At 39.5% G+C, this 18,218-nt stretch overlaps 1 protein-coding gene across 1 annotated transcript in view; it reads left to right on the forward strand.

Annotated features, from left to right (window-relative positions):
* Nucleotides 1–18,218, forward strand: part of rec8b (REC8 meiotic recombination protein b) — a 40,605-nt gene that overhangs the window by 11,284 nt on the left and 11,103 nt on the right. Inside the window, exons 17-19 of the mRNA XM_048265892.1 lie at nt 16,137–16,179; nt 16,350–16,395; nt 16,556–16,686. Of these exons, the coding sequence (XP_048121849.1) occupies nt 16,137–16,175 (39 nt within the window). The 3' untranslated portion in view covers nt 16,176–16,179; nt 16,350–16,395; nt 16,556–16,686. The remainder of the gene's footprint in view (nt 1–16,136; nt 16,180–16,349; nt 16,396–16,555; nt 16,687–18,218) is intronic.

The raw sequence follows: 18,218 nt of genomic DNA on the forward strand, positions 1-18,218 counted from the left end.
CAAAAGATTCATGCGAATCTCATTAAACACCCACTGTCAGGGACTGGAGTGTCCTTTCTCATTCTCGTGAATGTTTTGACCACTTGACCCCTCACCTCACCAGATTTATAGTAGAATGGTGATGACCCTGTTTTACCATGGATAACCTCTAGTGGGCGGTAGAGTACCAGCATGCACTCTGATTCGGGTTCTCTAGTCCTCGGCACCTGTTGAGTAGCCAGCCAATTGCTCCACCCCAGCTAGCTTTTCACTGCTAAAGCAATGCAGATAATGTGTGGCTGGTGGCCGAGGGGCTTCCTGTTTAGTGCCGTGGGAATGGGGGTATGCATTGGGTAGTTACAGCCATGTGTGGTGACACTAGAACATGATGTAACTAGCTCATTGCTCTTACTTAAATGTCTGAATGACAAATCACCCTTTTTGTACACTGTAAACCACTTGGATGTCCTGTTCAAGGCTCTGAAGGTCCTGCAATATAGTTTGAGTGAGGTAATAGCACTTTAGGCTGTACATCAGCAGTGAATTGAGGTGGTTTGGAGAGAGGCTGTGCCGACTTCAGCAGGGGGGAGCCAGCCACGGTTGCTGCCATCTGCCCCACAAAAGCACACTCAGGTCACTTTAACACACACACATGCGTATTCACTGAAGTTCATGCTGAGGTATGATCAGGTCAGGTGAACTGCTTCTCACAGTAGCCCCCTGCTGCTGCTGCACCTGTGGAGGATTACAAGAACCGCACATCCTACCTGGCAAAGAACCACAGACAACACACAGCTAGATTAGATTCAACTGTGTTGTCATTTAGCAGAGTACAGGTACAGAGCCAATGAAATGCAGTTGACATCCAACCAGAAGTGCAAAGAAGCATTAAATACCAAAGTGCAGATTGAGTACGGTATTCTGTGCAGTTATGTAGACAATAGAGATTAATTATGTACAGTGTATAGTTGGATAAATGCAGGTTTTCCAGATGACATGTCTACAGAGACAGAGAGGGTTATATATATTATGTACAGAGTATAAATAGACATTCTAGACCTATGATGCATTCCATAGCCTTCAATGCCAACTTACACAATGTGTGTTACTATGAAAATGACACACAGTCCCACCTCACCCTCACCTCAATGTTAGCTTCCACTCACACTCTCTCACTCACTCTCACACACACACACACATACATACATGCCTTGTCCTTCACCTAGACTGCAGCACACACACCCAGTCATCTCTGCTGGGGATGGTTTATAATATGAGGTCAGCTCACCTGGATTCCATACTAAATTTTAGTCCCTTTTTGCCAGACGTCTGGAAAGCAGATCCAACACACATGTTTGTTTAAAAGGTGCTCTATAAATTAGGGCTGTCAAAATAACTGATTAATTTCGATTAATTAATTTGAGAAAAAATAACTGATTAAAAAAATTAGTGCAGATTAATCGATTCCATATGACCTTTGACCCCGAGCCGTTCTAGTCAGTAAAAATTAGACTGTAATATGAAGGAGAGAGAAGAAAACGTGCTGCTTGGATCATTGATTGGAACATTTACTTTTAAAAAACGGCCTGATGGTGTTGATAAAAAATAAAGTGTTGAAAATAAAGTCCTCTGCAATGTCTGCAGCAAGGAATTTGCATATCACCGGAGTTCATCAACTCTATTGTCGCACATCAATGCAAAGAAATAAGTGTTGACATTGAGGGGAGTATTAATTTATTTTCATTGTGTCCCCTAGGTTATATCTGTGGCCTGAAATGCCTTGTATGTAAAAAAAACTTCTTCCCGAAGCACTTTATTTTGAATTTATTTGAATTTGAAGCACTTTGAATTTATTTCCTCAGCATATTAGGTCATATCATAGATTATTATGGCAATTATTACAGTGAAAATAATATTACAGTGAAAATAATAATAAAAGAGTTTTTGAACTTTAATGTCACTAATGCTGATAATTCAATGATTCATTTGAATTTAAATATTTAAAATACTTTCACAGCAAAACGTATATAAAATTCTAACTTCACATGTAAAAGTGGTCTGGGGAAAGGTTATGTGTGTGAAATCATGCATTTGTCTTAGTGTTTAAAAAATATTGATGGTTTAAATGTTTCCTCAATCTCAATAAAATCCTACAGTCAAACCCTTACATATAACTATACTACAAGTATCAGAACTGCAGTTTTGGAGTAATTATGCAGTTCTAATGCAGAAATGCAATATTTTGGCGACTTCAAATATACTATTGTATATATTTTATTGGGGGGGGTGCCTTTATTCAGATAGGACAGTGAATAGTGATGGGAGAAAGAGAGGAATGGGGGTATTCAAATCGGGGTACCTGTAGCTACTTGGACCCTAAGATACAGCAGCTGCTTGCACCACAGCGCCCCCTCCTTCGCGAGAACGGGCACGCGAAATCTCATGAAGCCAAGTGTGAGACTCTTTATAACTGTTTGCTTTCTGTTTGTTGTGCTTTTTTACTGAGGGCATTCAAATTAATCACTGATATCAATTGCAACAGCCAGAGAAATAAAATATTTTTTTACGAAAAGGATGACCTTTGACCTACACACAATAACCAGCGTCACGAGACTCTAATAATGTATATAACACCGAGCACTAGGTTAAGCAGCGCTTCCCTGTGGAAAAGACGTCGCTGTGCACATGAAGGATTGTGCCAGCATCGCCGGTTCGAATCCTGCTTGATGACGTGGCCGCCTCCGTCACGCGATCTCCCGTTAATTTTACCGCTGTCCGGTAGTCAGGGCAATCGCGAGTCCGTGTGTGCGTGCGGGCACGCGCGATCTCTTATGAAGCCAAGTGCGTGCATGACTGTTTGTAACTGTTTGCTTTATAGGTGGAGTTTGACATTCGAGCCAGGGGGGGGCATACAAAAAGCATGAACACATAAGGAGAAAACAAACATACTAAATAAAGATATATATTACATTGTAACAATTTAACAATTCGTCCATGAAATCCAATGCAGCACGGTTGTCTTGAAACGCAATAGACAAGGTGTCGCCTAGCAGTTGAAAACATTCAGGGCTTAAGCGTTCTACACATAGATATAATATACATAGACGCCGCATCGACCGCTACTCCCTACTAGCGCTGACGAGACGTGGGGCCACCATCTTGGATTGGTCATCCACTCCACTCAGTGTAATCTGTTTGGCTGATGCAATGAGCTGTCAGCGCATTTAATTAATCATACTTCACTGAATACCGAACAGATTTTCACACCTTTTTTTTTTTTTGCTGCAAAGGTCATACATGTAGCTATGAGACAGGCCACATGGTTCGGCGTATTTTAATATTCATAGTAGGTTTAACAGTAATAGAATATTCGGATATATGATAAAGTGACCTGACGTCCGATATCAAAACTGGTTTAATGAGTTAAATATAGTTCACAGTTGACAGAAAAGTTCAGCATTAGTCACAGTTCACAGAAAGGTTCCATAAACATTTAAGTGAGATCAGTGCCATTCAGACATCTGAGGGGTATTCCAAGTAGGCCTATGTGGTTTAGTGACAAACTTGGGTAAATTGACTCTGAAAAAAAAAAAAAAAAAAAAGCTGTATGATACAGGAAACATGGTTGTGTATTTTAATATTCATAGTGGGCTTAACAGTAATAGAATATTCTGATATATTATAATGTGATGACATCCAATATAAAAACTGGGAACATAAATAATCCATGTTTGACAGCATAGACAAAAACTGGTTTGATCAGTAATACGCTTTAATGAGTTAAATTTACAGAAAAAATCTATTTTCAGTTCAGTGCCATCAAAAATAAAGTTTGATGAACAGACATTGGTGTGGCATAAGTAAAGGAAATGGAGTAACTGGGTTCAATATCAACAGCATTTGTTAGACAAGTTCCATAAATATTGTAAAGTGCAAGTTTGTTTCTGATCCTTAAAAAACAGACATTAGTTTGGCATAGTAAGTTCAACAGTTCATCAATTCAAGACAAAAAGGTGACTTGTCACTTGTACAGTGTCAATGGGTTCATCAACAGCATCTGTTATTTACAGTTCACAGAAAGGTTCCAGCCCCAATGAAGAGATTAAATAAAAAGGAATTAAGAAACATTTAGAAACTGCTAAGATCAGCCCCGTTCATTGCAATCAGTAAAGAATCAGGGAGTGTCTTCACAGGCTCAGTGAGACAGAGATTACTGTCATGCAGTTGGTTCTATGATTTCGACAACTGGTGCATGTAATTTTGTATGTTCCCAACTTGCTAAAATTGCTTGGGTACACTTTGACTTAGAACAAAAGTGCTTCAGACAGCAGGTGGGCAAATAAGATGGCAGAACATAGTGAAACTGGGTAAACTCCATAAAAGAGGACCGAGTCAACCAGACGATGGGAAAATGGGACACAGAGTGGCGAATGCAGGTGATGAAGGTCACAATATTCAGTCACAGTGTAGCAGATGCACTGCAGTACTGCAATGAAGAGCTGCACCTTCCTCAGTTCCAGGGGTGTGAGGAGACCGTTCAGTTCATTCACAGTCTCCTTGAGCAAGGCAGTTGTTCTGAGAAGCCCCTGGCTGCAGCTTGCAGATCGGGGCTGGGCTCAATGTGGGGCGGAGCGCCACCTTCAGCACGTCTTCTCACGCTGACCATGTCCGTAGGGCCTACCTTGTTTCCTACTGTCCAAATTATATTTCTCAACATAATCTAGGAAGAATGCTTAAATCTATAAAAGCATTTCCTCGACTTCAAGAGAAAAACACGGAGGTTAGACGCTCGCATCTGGTATCTTGAGAACGTTCACCAGTGTTTTGATTTTGGCCTACAGAACGTTCGGTAACAATCCTACAAATCGCACCTTTAAGGCCCGTAGACACCGAGTCCGATTTTTCGGACGAAACATTCGCCCGAAATTATGCAGCCTATTAAACACATGCATTCATATTAGTCTGTACACACCGAGGACGAAATTCGTTGCGATTAATTTTTTTTTCCGCAACAGTCTCATTTCATGCGAAATTTCGCATACATACAGTCGGCAACTAGTCATAATCGTGGTTACCGCCCCCAGTTGCCATGGTTACCGTGGCTGAAAAGCCCCCGAGGGGGAAAACATTTGTTTCGATTGCATGTAATCTAATGGAGGTGCACCGGCTTGAGTACAGAAAGCACCTATAAAAATATTAAATCTTTTAGCAAACATCACTAAACGGTACAAACACGTTTCAACTGAGAGTTATCTGTGTGTCAAGGAGGTTAAGGGTAACATTAAGTTCCCTCATTTTGCTAATTCCAGTTAAACGGCCAGAACTGTCTCGGGTGTACTCATTGTAGAACTGCTTTCAATGGCCGGACTGTGTAGCTCGGTTTAGCAAGCTAACCCTTTTGCCTTAACATCACATACACGCAAGTTGCATCTAAATTTATTCTCACATGAATGCCCATTCCCTACAATTTTTTAACAAGTAATGTGTACCAGTTGGTTATGTTACACTGACGATATAAAGTTAGCCAGTTAGCAACCTTATGATGCTACCATTGAATATAGCTTCCAGAGAAATTTGTCGTCAACATTGGGCAATCGAGGGTGTCAATCGAGTTGGATAGTTTAAATGGTTAAATTATTTAATAGGGAATTATTGTAGTGGAGACTTTTATTTTGAAACAGTTGTGGGCAGAGGAAACGGTTGAACAGGATCTGTAGTCTTAAGAAAGCCAGATTGTATGCTTAAAGCCTGAGACAGACAGTTGCTGGAGGTGGCCGGAACCATATGGCTCTGGCCGGAACACTTGGCATAGGATTCCAAGTGCCCTATTGTGATGCCATAATCGGCGATGTTAAGTCTATGGGGAAATTTTCAGTAGTTTTTAATTAATAGTTCAAAAAGTATAAAAGTTACAAATATGAAAAATACATTCCACACCTGTCCTAAGTAAGACCTACGTAACGCAGTTTGAATTAAGTTTCTACGTTAAACGGTTGAAGCCGCATTAGACGCGGAAAAAGCGTTAGAAGAAGAATAATAACTAGAAAAGCATTTCCTGAAGGAAATACAGTGCATGAAAATGCAAAAAATATGATGTAAAATATCATACAGAGTAAAAACAAACTATATTGGTTGCTAGGTAGATGAGGTTTAATATAGTTGGAATGACTGAACAGTTAAATAAGTGGATAGTTTATATAGTTAAATTATTTGCTTGGTAGATAAGGTTTAATATAGTTGGAATGATTGAACGGTTAAATAGGTGGATAATTTAAATGGTTAAATTATGTAGGTAGATAATTGACGATAACTGACAGTTGGAATGGCTCTAATGTTTGCTAGCAGTTATGCTAACTATGTTATCAAAGATAATAATGTTAACCAAGTGACTTATCTTAGTTAACTTAGCTAATGTTTTCATTTTTAGTAGTTATGCTAACTAGCACTATGTTAACCATGTGACTTAGCTAACCTAGCTAATCATTTTTAGTAGGTATGCTAACTATGCTAACTAACATGCTAACTATGCTAACCATGTTACTTAGCTAACTTAGCTAATCATTTTTAGCAGTTTTGCTAAAAATGCTAGCAATGCTAACATGCTACCTATGCTAACTAGCTACAGTGGGTAGGAGTCATAGTTGATGACAGGTAACAGTTACAATGGCTGAACAGTTAAAAAGTTCAGTAGTTTAAAGGGTTAAATTGTTTCACAGTGAAATATTGTAGTGAGGACTTTTATTTTGAAACAGTTTTTGGCAGAGGAAGCAGTTGAACAGGATGTGTAGTCTTAATAGGGCCAGTTTGTATGCTTAAAGCCTGAGACTGGCAGTTGATCCAGGTGGCCGGAAGTTACAAAGCTGAAAAATACATAGCACTCTTGTCCTAAGTAAGACCTACGTAACATAGTTTGAATGAAGTTTCTACGTTAAACGGTTGAAGCTGCATTAAATGCGTTAGAAGAAGAAGAATAAGAAGAAGAAGCCTATGAAGAACAGTACAGTGCATTTTCATGCACTATAATAATGATAACCAAGTTACTATGCTAACTAGCATGCTAGCAATGTTAAAATGTTAACTATGCTAACCATATGACTTAGCTAACCTAGCTAATCATTTTTATTAGTTATGCTAACTATGCTAACTAACATGCTAACATGTTAATTATGCTAACCATGTGACTTAGCTAACTTCGCTAATCATTTTTAACAGTTATGCTAATTAGCATGCTAACATGCTTGCATGCTAACTATGCTCACCATGTGACTTAGCTAACTTCGCTAATCATTTTTTTGTAGTTATGCTAACTAGCATGCTAGCATGCTAACTATGTTAACCATGCTACTTAGTTAACTTAGCTAATCATTTTTAGCAGTTTTGCTAAAAATGCTAACAATGTTAGCGATGCTAACTATGCTAACTAGCTACAGTGGGTAGGAGTCATAGTTGATGATAAGTAACAGTTACAATGGCTGAACAGTTCAAAAGTTCAGTAGTTTAAAGGGTTAAATTGTTTAACAGTGAAATATTGTAGTGAGGACTTTTATTTTGAAACAGTTTTTGGCAGAGGAAGCAGTTGAACAGGATGTGTAGTCTTAATAGGGCCAGTTTGTATGCTTAAAGCCTGAGAATGGCAGTTGGGACAGGTGGCCTGAACACCTGCCATAGGATTCTAATTGCTTAACGGCTCTATTGTGATGTCATCAGCCCATGTTAAGTCTATGGGGAAATTTTGAACAGTTTTTAATTAATAGTTTAAAAAGTATAAAAGTTACAAAGCTGAAAAATACATAGCACTCTTGTCCTAAGTAAGACCTACGTAACATAGTTTGAATGAAGTTTCTACGTTAAACGGTTGAAGCTGCATTAAATGCGTTAGAAGAAGAATAAGAAGAAGCCTAGGAAGAACAGTACAGTGCATTTTCATGTTACTTAGCTAACTTAACTAATCATTTTTAGTAGTTAACCAAGCTTATCATTTTTAGTAGTTATGCTAACTATGCTAACTAGCATGCTAATATGTTAGCATGCTAACTATGCAAACCATGTTACTTAGCTAATCATTTTTAGCAGTTATGCTAACTATGTTAACTAGCATGCTAACATGTTAACTATGCTAACCATGTTACTTAGCTAACCTAGCTAATCATTTTTAGCAGTTTTGCTAGAAATGCTAACTAGCATTTTAGGAACATTTCATATAGATTTTTGCAACTGGTGTTTTTTTACTTGCTAGGACCCCATTGAATACAAAACAACCTGTTTCCAATTTTTTTCTTCATTTTCAGTGCCAAAATTCAAGATGGCAGACAATATATGCAGAAAAATCACAGGAAATAACATATATAATCTTTTCACTTCTATAAAGGTTTTAAAATGGTCAACATTTTGATGAATGTACTCCTAATAAGGCAGACAACTGAGACACAGACTATTTTCAAAAGATTTATTGGATCATTTGCCAAAAAATTGGGGGGAGGGGGAGAAAAATTAGGAAAAAAAATGAAAAAAAAAAAATCTGCATTTTGTTTCATTATTGAAGAGTCAGTCAGTCATTGTCACTCAAGTATTAATCCTCATCACTGTCACTGTCACTATCTGACTTTTCAATATTGGTGCACGTCTCCTCAGAGCCCTCACACCTGCAAAGTTGTGTGCATGGTAAGTTGTTGCTCTTGCAAGAACACCTTCTACTGCATTGGCTGCCAAGACAAGAGTACTTCACAAGCTCCACAACAGCCTCTGGTGCTGGTGGAAGTTTTGACAGGACAGGAGCCCATTGCCCATCATCAATTTGCCTCCATCCCAGTGATAGTGCATCAAGAATCTTTGGAGCAGGCACTGTATCTTGTGCCCAAACATTTGCTTGCCAGTGTGCTCTCAGAATGTGCTCTGTAACTGCTCCTGAAGTGGCACATAGTCTTTCCACTCCCTGGTTGGGTTTTAGAGTTTTAAACATGTTCCACCGAAGGGCTGTACCTGTTTCAAAACCAGGTTTGAAGAGCTGACACACGAATTTCTCACATCCAGCTAACACGTCTGGAGATGGATGAGGACCTACACCAAGCCTACAAAGTGCATTAATGACATCCTCATCTGCCTCCATGAATGACTTGAAACAAGAAACCTTTCCTTTCCCACGGATATGGCCTGTGGTATCGCAACCTGTGAGTGCATGGAACCCTGGTAATGCTGCTGCACGCTCTGGGCCAAGAGCCATGTAAATAGGTTGGAGTTGTATCTTTCGTCGACGATCTCCAGTGCCCATGATAATGATAATGAGACTGTCTTTGTTGAGGTCTTGTGAGCTCCTCATGCTCACCATGTTATCTTTTGAGGCCATGACACCTTTGTGTGTGTGAACTGTGACTGGCAGTTTACATAATTCAACAGCTTTATGAGCAAGGTAGAGGACGAGGTTGGCTTTGGTTTCCTTAGATCCCAGAAAAGCTTTAAAGTCTTTGATTGGTGTGGAATCTTGTATTTTGTATCCCTTATCCTGTGCTTTTCCCGCTGTACGAACCTGTCTTGTCCTGTCTTTCATGGAGTTTGTGATGGTATAGCTGTCAAATAATATGTATGTGTCTTTGTAGCCTCGTGCCTTACTTTTAACACTTTGAATGAAGCATTCTGCCAAATCTTGGCAACAGTTTGTCACTTTTCCTGACAACCATCTCCTGCACAACAGCCATGCCATCTATTAAAATGCTATCCAATGCGTCTGTTGATTGCACTGAGCTACTCTCAGAGGATGCTGTTTCTGAAACCAGTCCCTCCAGTTCATGGATGAGGGTAGACTTAGCTGTAGTGGGCAGCAAAGAACCATCAGGCACCATTAGGCTTGCATTATAGTCAGCAAATTCATATGTTCCCACAATGTCCTGCAAGTCCAGTTCTCTTGAGGACTTTGCAATGAGGAGCAAGCGAACAAACAGGGAGTTGGTTGCTTTCATCTGAACAACCTCAGAAGATGACTTAAGCTTGATAGTTTTGCATCCATCATTCCATGTCAAATACTTCAGCTTTGACATTTTGTCCCACATATTCTTTTCTCCTCTGACCCTTTCATTAACATAAGTTTCAAGTGCTTTTGCACCTCGTAACTCTGTGTCCAAAATATCATGCTGCACTGCTGTTGGCATTATTTGCTTGGTGACAAAGTTAACCAATTTCATGTCAGATGCATCACCATTCTCTGGTGGGCTGAAGGGGTTTGTGATGCTCAACACGTTTCACATGTTTTACAGCTTTTTCCTGAAGTGTATTTCTGGATAAAGAATGTCGATGATGTTTGTTTCTCGTGGGATCAGTAATATTAAGCATTCGCTCTGTCTCACCAGCCAGTCTAGCCAGCACCGGGGAACTCAGGCAGTACTTCAACAGGCCCTGATTGTCAGTGGTTAAGCCTGAAATGGCACCCTCTCCTTTGTGAATCTTGTTCAGATGCTCTTGAGCATGATCCGGTCCAATGGATGTGAAGGGAATAGGGTTGGTACTAACAACAAAATCACCACTTTTGAGATCTTGCGAAATTGAAGGCTGTCTTCTTTCCAGGTGATACATATGTGCAATGTACTCAGGAATATTCTGGGCATAATCATGCCTGTTGTAGGCAAAAAAGTAAATGCACATCCTTTCCAGTGAGGCCAGGTGCAAGAGCCAGTTCTGACTGTGAATACTTCGCATGAAGTTGAGTAGGTTGCTGACCTGTCTCATGTACATACGAGCCCACTGGTACATTGGATTCTTTTCATTGTTGCGATCAAATTGTTCCAACATTTCCATCAAGTTCAGATCAGATACCATTTCAACCAGTTTACAATGAACTTGAGGAACATCTTCACCACTTTCACCAGTTTTTCTGACTTCCTCTAGCACAGGTGACAATTTATGACGCAACACTGGGTGATGTTCATAGAAGGCCTCAATCCATAAGTCAAATAGAACTTGTAGAGTGACTTGGTGAGCTTCCAATGCTCTATTGTAGTGTTTACCATTCAGTATTTGGATTACTGTAACACTACTGTACAGACCAGATTGAACCCAGGCTTCATCCAGACCACTGCCCTCAAGGGTTGCACCAAGACACCGTAAAGCACAGAGTACTACATGGAAAGGACCTGGATGTGGTATGATGTTAGCTTGGAACTGCAGATCCAGGAAACTCAGTTTTCGAACTCTTTTATACAAGTCCATGTCTAACCACACAAGTGCTGGCTCATTTCCCTGGTGGTCCCCTGCCATCAGTTTGTTAAGATTACAGAACCGAGTTAATGCTGTAGTGAGAGTTGTCCATTCATGCGCTGGTGAATTTATGATTGGCAGGGTGTGGACTTTGTCAAGTGACTGAGTGTTGGATGTTGATGTACACACAATTGAGTTATATGCTGACCACACAGGTGCAGGCTGACAGTTCACCTGACTCTGTAGAGAATCATCAAGTGACTCTTTGTTGCGATGGTCATGACGTACCAGCAGTCAAGCTAGGTCATCTACAGCAGGTTTTCTGAGTTCTTCCTCATTCATTCCCAGTTTGAAGTTTGGATATTGTGGGCTGGTGTGAGGCTTAGGAGCACCAGTTATCTTGCTTGGTATCAGTGGGATGACAGTTTTGGGGACATCCTTTAATGAACTTATTGGTCTGCACTGTGAAGGGTTTGCCCACTCTGTGAATACCACTTCAGTGTCATCCATTCTAGGCTCTCGTTGATAGACAGCCATGGCTGTTGCATGGAATGAATTCTTTCCATCATAGGTATCAACATTTGCATCAAGATTGTCAATTGAAAAACGCAACCGTTGTTTTTTGTGAATCCCAGGGGGTACATAGTTTCCATCATTTCTGGCCATGTTCACTTGTACTCCTTCTGCAATTTGAGTGACACGCTGCTTCACTCTTTTGTATGGAATTCCCAAACCAACTTGTGAAAGTAAATTGGACAGTTTCTTGCTTCTCCATTTATGATCACAATACAGTGAGACGCCAAGTGTGATTGGCATTTCAATTGTTGATTGAAATCCTGCTTTTGATGATTTTGGGTCATACAACAATTGGCGATTAGATCTGTGGGCTTTAATAATTTGCTGAGAGATGACTGCCACAGATCTTTCCAACTTTTGTGTCCTGGCTTCAGTTTTGATAGCAGTAGTGCCTTTTATAATCCACAACATCATGCTGTGGAGCTCCTGTGGCACAATGTCGGTCTCACTGTTTTCAAGTCTTCCATCAAAAATCCACCCTTTTTTCTTTGCTTCCTGGATCAGCCTCCGTAAAACTCTGCTTGCTTCAAACAATATCTTTATGTCATCATACCCTTTTGCTATTTGCTACTTTCTGAGCAGCTACATTTTGTGCAGCTTTAGAATGTATCAGTGTAGGCTTCCTTTCTGATGTTGTGAACAGAACTGTTGGGACATGTTCCTCAATCTTTTGCCGTAACCATCTCCGTTCTGACCTGACACATGAAAACTTTGGGTTGTACTAGATTCTGTACTGTGCCATCTTTGATATGTATAGCTTTTTAGCATCATCTATTGGAATAAACTGTCCCTCTTTGATGAGATCATGTATTTCGGCAAAGAACTCAATTTCAGCCATGATGTGGTTTACTGTCGGTCCACTGTCCTCTTTGTTGCAGCTGTAAAGTGTCTTTGAACTTGAACTGTCATCCTCAATGTTTCCCTGCTTCAGAATCTGCCACTGTTTGGTCATACACTGCTTGTGGTACACAAGATCACATGACAGAGCATCACTGTCAGCTAAGACCATAGCATAGTTGATTTTCCATTCTTCATTGTCTGAGTGATGCACTATGTCTTTTATTTGCTCTCCAATAATTTTTGTGTGACATTTGTGCAAAGTACCTTTAACTTCACCTTGGCAGAAGAAACATTCTCCTTTATTATAGGGTTTGAACTGTGATCGAGTGCGCTTTTTTGGCAATGAGTCCTCTTCCATTTCAGTGACTTTTGATGAAGTTGATGGTCTCCCAACTTTTCGTCTACTGAGGAGAGCAATATCAGATGTTGTACAGGCTTGGTTGTAGCGCTTTTCATCACGTGCAATATGATCTTTATTTATACACTCTCCATAGCATGTTCTGTGCCAGGTAGCATTTTTATTGCTTAGATCTTGCGCTGTCAGTTTTGCAATTTTCGAATTGAGTGTGATTTTTTTGAGACTCTGGGGGCTTCTTCAATTCTTCTTTCTTTGACCTTTGGCATTTTATGCACAGCTTAAAATTTAGTTCAGTATGTTTTCCTATCTCCACAGACTCTTGGTTGGTTTCCATCACTTACCTACAAACAGAATTAAGCTACTGTTCAAACTTTTCAAAATGGACACTTCATGAGCTCATCAGTACACTCTCATTCACAGATCATAATAATGCAGTATATTTAAAGTGTAACACATATACCAACTCTGGTCTCAAATTACCCCTGACCTTATGGTTTACTTTAACCAGCAACCAGCTAAACCCAGTACTGCTCACAAGATGCTAGGCTAGTAATTCAGGGCTTGCTCAGCTGTCACATTATAGCTTATCAAAACAGCACTGAGGTTTGATCACTCTTATGTTTTTTTTCTCTGAATCACTTAATTTCTAACATTGGGTGTAGAAATGTGAACTTACATTTCATAGCACATTTGACATGTGCTGTTCCTCTCCATGCTGGAAAAATAATTTCCCTCTTCCTGAAAAAGCTCAAAATTTCATTTTGTTTATCGTTTCCTAGTAACAAGGGCTGGCTATCTTTCCCATCTTTCCCATTGGCTTCATGTAATCCATTCTCCCCAATAGTTTTCGATGTCATCTGATTGTTAACAGAATTATTGTGGTGAGCGCAGACCATTATTTTAATTCAAATATTACATATTAGGTTATGTGAAGGAAACTTTTAATCAGTCAATGTGTTTTTCCGGGTATGCCAATAAATAATATAGTGGTGGTTACACCCATTATTGGTTGATAATCATGATAATTCATGTTACCCATGGTCATATTTATTACCTAAATCATTCAATTAATTAGAAAATGTATGTATATAATGATATACCTAACATATATCCATTTGAAATGTTTAAAAAGGCGATTATTTGCCATTTTTGGTGATATATCAGCCATCTTGGATTTTGGGCATGTGCAGCCCGGGAAAAAATTGGAAACAGGTAGTTTTGCAAACTATAGGGTCTGAAGAATCGATCGATATACATGGTACCAATGGATAGCCCTGTGTCTCCTCTTTCATCTGATATGCTTGCCATATCTATGCGATCACGGGTTCGCGAGTAATTCAAACGAGAGTATTGGGTGCGCAGGTGAACGCAGAGAAGTATAGACTGTTAATATGATGCAATTTGATTTAATTTCATGATTTTTTTTAATTTTCATACTTGATCGTACAGACACGTGTGTAGTCTCGTTGGAAAGCCCCACTTCTGCTCTGTCACGCAATAAAGGTTTCATCTCGCTGCGATGAACGGTTCCGGAGCAATGTAACAGAGAAGAAAGGGTGTGTTTTTTGACGCACTTTGCGTCAATCGGGTTCTAAGGGTTAACGGCCGTATTATGATGTCACAATCGGCAATGTTAAGTCTATGGGGATTTTTTAAAAGTTTTTCTTTAATAGTTTAAAAAGTATAAAAGTTTAAAAGTTGAAAAGACATAGCAGCTTGGTCCGTTTGAAGACCTACGTTACAAAGTTTGAACGAAGTTTCTAAGTTAAACTGTTCAAGAGAAATTGCGTACGGAAAAAGTGGTAAGCGGAAGAAGAAGTTGTTGAAGTTGCCTAGGAAGAACAGTACAGTGCATTTTCATGCACTGTAACTAGAGAATCCAATTCCAGGGAATTACGAGTGCATGAAAATGACGCTAGGACAGACATGGTGGTTGCACAGCTTAGTAAAAGTTGATAGTTTAAAAGTAGACAGTTTAAAAGTTGAATATAGATTGGGAGTTGATCACACTAGTTGACTGAAAAGCTCAGGCTGCCAAACAGTTGTGGGCAGAGGACACAATTGGCGGGAGTCATAGCTGATGACGACAGTTGGATTGGCTGAACAGTTAAATAGTTGGATAGTTTAAATGGTTCAAATATTTCATAGGGAATTGTTGTAGTGAGGACTTTTATTTTGAAACAGCTTTGGGCAGAGGAAACAGTTGACGGGAGTCATAGTTGATGACAACTGACAGTTGGAATAGTTGAACAGTTAAAAAGTTGGATAGTTTAAATGGTTAAATAATTTAATAGGGGATTATAGCAGTGAAGACTTTTATTTTGAAACAGTTGTGGGGAGAGGAAACAGTTGACTGGAGTCAAAGTTGATGACAATTGACTGTTGCTAGAGTAGTTATGGTGGTTGCTATGCTGGTTGCTAGGTTAATGATGTTGGTTGCTAGGTTTTAATGGAATGTGGTTGCTAGGCTGTTGCTAGGGTACTTGAAGTCGTTGCTAGGTTGTTGCTAGGGTGTCCATGGTGGCTACTATCAGAAATAAAGGAGTTACTACAGTGGTTTGCTTGTATAATCATCTTGGTTGCTATGGAAACTGACATAGATGCTTAATTTCAATGGTTGCTAAATTAGTTGCTAGGTAGGTGGTGGTTTAATATAGTAGGCTAGAGGCATAGTTGATGATAACTGACAGTTGGAATAGTTGAACAGTTAAATAGTTGGATAGTTTAAATGGATAAATTATTTAATAGGGAATTATTGTAGTGGAGACTTTTATTTTGAAACAGTTGTGGGCAGAGGAAACAGTTGAACAGGATCTGTAGTCTTAAGAGAGCCAGATTGTATGCTAACTCCAGCACTATCACAGACGGTAAGAACATTTTCCTGTCATTTTCCTGAACATTTTCAAATACACGTCTGAATTGTATACAAATATAGTCGTGTTTCTACATAGCTCTATAACAGATATGACTATAGCTTCGTTTTGGTGAATAGCTTTGTAACAGCCCACTATGCAAACGTTATTTATCGACAACACATATTTTTATTACAGTAGGTGTAACGTAGCCTACTGGTTAAGTAGCTATTTAATGTTAGCTTGTTAATCTAAAGGCAAACTTGTGAAACACAGGCAAACTTAAATCACTAACACATCCAATATTGCACATCCAATTATTTCCCTTTTTTCTGTTCTGTTTTCAGTGCATAAGACATTCAGTGGAGCTGCAGCAAGCAGTATAAATTGGTAAGTTTTTATCATGGCAATAAAGCCTCATTTTGCCCTAATATGGCTAGCTAAGTAGCTAGTTAACATGTTAACCTAAATGCTCTGCAGGTGGCAAACTTTTTTAAAACAGACAGACTTATATCAATGAACACATCCACTTATTTCCCTTTCTTCTCTTCTGTTTTCAGTGCATAAGGCATTCAGTGGAGCTGCACCTTAAGGCAATAGTAATGGGTAAGTTTTAATCACTGTAGGCCTAATACAGCCTCATTTTTACCCTACACTCAATGACTGCATCTGAATTAAACTTCACTAAACAATTTCTAAGGCTATTTAAAGAGTAGATTTAGTAATTGTGTTTCTTTTGTCTTTGTGTGCATGTTGTCAATTTCAGATGCTGTGAGAAGAAATTCTGTTTGCTCTGCCAACAGTTGACCCGTTTACAGTAATAAGTATGCTGATATGACTTAATAAATAGCAGAGACATTTTCAACTGGAGCAAAACAATGCATGAATGTAGCTTGGGTGCGTCTTGAATTTCCCTATCTATCTATCTATCTATCTATCTATCTATCTACATGAAACACAATTGAGACAATAGATTGACCATATCGGACAACTTCAAAGCCTTATCATAGGCATGTTACATTCATGACATGAAAAGTGGAACTTATTGTACAAAAATGACACATTATGCTGTCGGCTAAACATTTTAAACTTGCGAACCCAGCATCGGTGCGTCGCATAAATTAAAACACAATTGAACAGCTTGACCATCGGACAATTTTACTGAAAATCCTTTTCATAGGCATGCAGCGTTTATGACATAAAAAGTGGAATATGAACGAATTTCATCACACCTGACAATTACGGAGCTGCCGGCTGTAGCCTACGCGATTTTACTGATTCTTGAACTATCAGCGCAGTGTTGACTTGCGCGTCTTTTTTAGATGGTTAACGTAAACGAAGGAAAGCCCGCTGTGGCATGGTCGCTTGCAAATGTATGGTTTATCTATATTATTTTAACTAATTGATCTGAATTGGTTGATGTTTCTTCTAGTAGCCTATGCTCGCCTGTGCTGCGTGCGTATACCTACCATAATGGCTGTTGCGGTCGTGGGCGTGTTGCTCCCCGGCACAGAATAACGTAGGACCGGCCCTGTCTAAAATCAAAAGACTATCACTGTGCGTGTGTGGTAACGTTAACTTCTGGACTTGACTCACTGCAGAATGCAGCGGCTTGTTCACTGCACTGGAGAATACAGCTAAACAAGTTAAAGAAAGGGAAACGAAACTTCATATTTTTAAAGCCTCTAAAATCAAATTGACTATTGAAATCGAGGTTTAGGATGGAGTGATGTGTAGGAGCGATGACGCCCCCGCCCCCCCTCGGCTTTTTTCACAAATCGCACCCTGACTAGGTTGGCTTGTCAGTGTGGAACGCAACAACGCAGATGCTAAAATAAGGAACGGCAACGTAATTCCAGTGGCTAAAGCTCCCCGGAACATTTCTAGTGGTTCTCATATGCATTGATGGATTTGCGAGACTCGCAAAAGAAAGTCAAGATTTCGCAAAAGAAACTCGAGATCTCGCAAAAGAAAGTCAAGATCTCGCAAAAGAAAGTCAAGATCTCGCAAAAGAAACTCGAGATCTCGCAAAACAAACTCAATATCTCGCAAAAGAAAGTCAAGATTTCGCAAAAAAAACTCGAGATCTCGCAAAACAAACTCGAGATCTCGCAAAACAAACTCAAGATCTCGCAAACCTAGTCAGTGCTTGTCCCAAGTACATACCTTTTCTCGTTTTTTTTTTTCCATGTCACCTCACAGGCTCCATATAATTTCGATGATCTGTCGCGGTAGATTCGAACCCTCCTCAGCAAAAGTAACACCATGCGAGATCGTCTCGCTCTCCACTACACTACCACAACTACAAAACTTTCACGACATGATGTTGTTTTCACTCAGTAGGCCATGATTCACCGTTCATCTGAATATTTTGAAACAACTGGTTACCTTGATTTAGGCTTTAAAACATAACTGTATCATGCACTCTA

This window comes from Alosa alosa, chromosome 16, assembly GCF_017589495.1.
Source record: "Alosa alosa isolate M-15738 ecotype Scorff River chromosome 16, AALO_Geno_1.1, whole genome shotgun sequence".
Lineage (NCBI taxonomy): Eukaryota > Metazoa > Chordata > Actinopteri > Clupeiformes > Clupeidae > Alosa > Alosa alosa.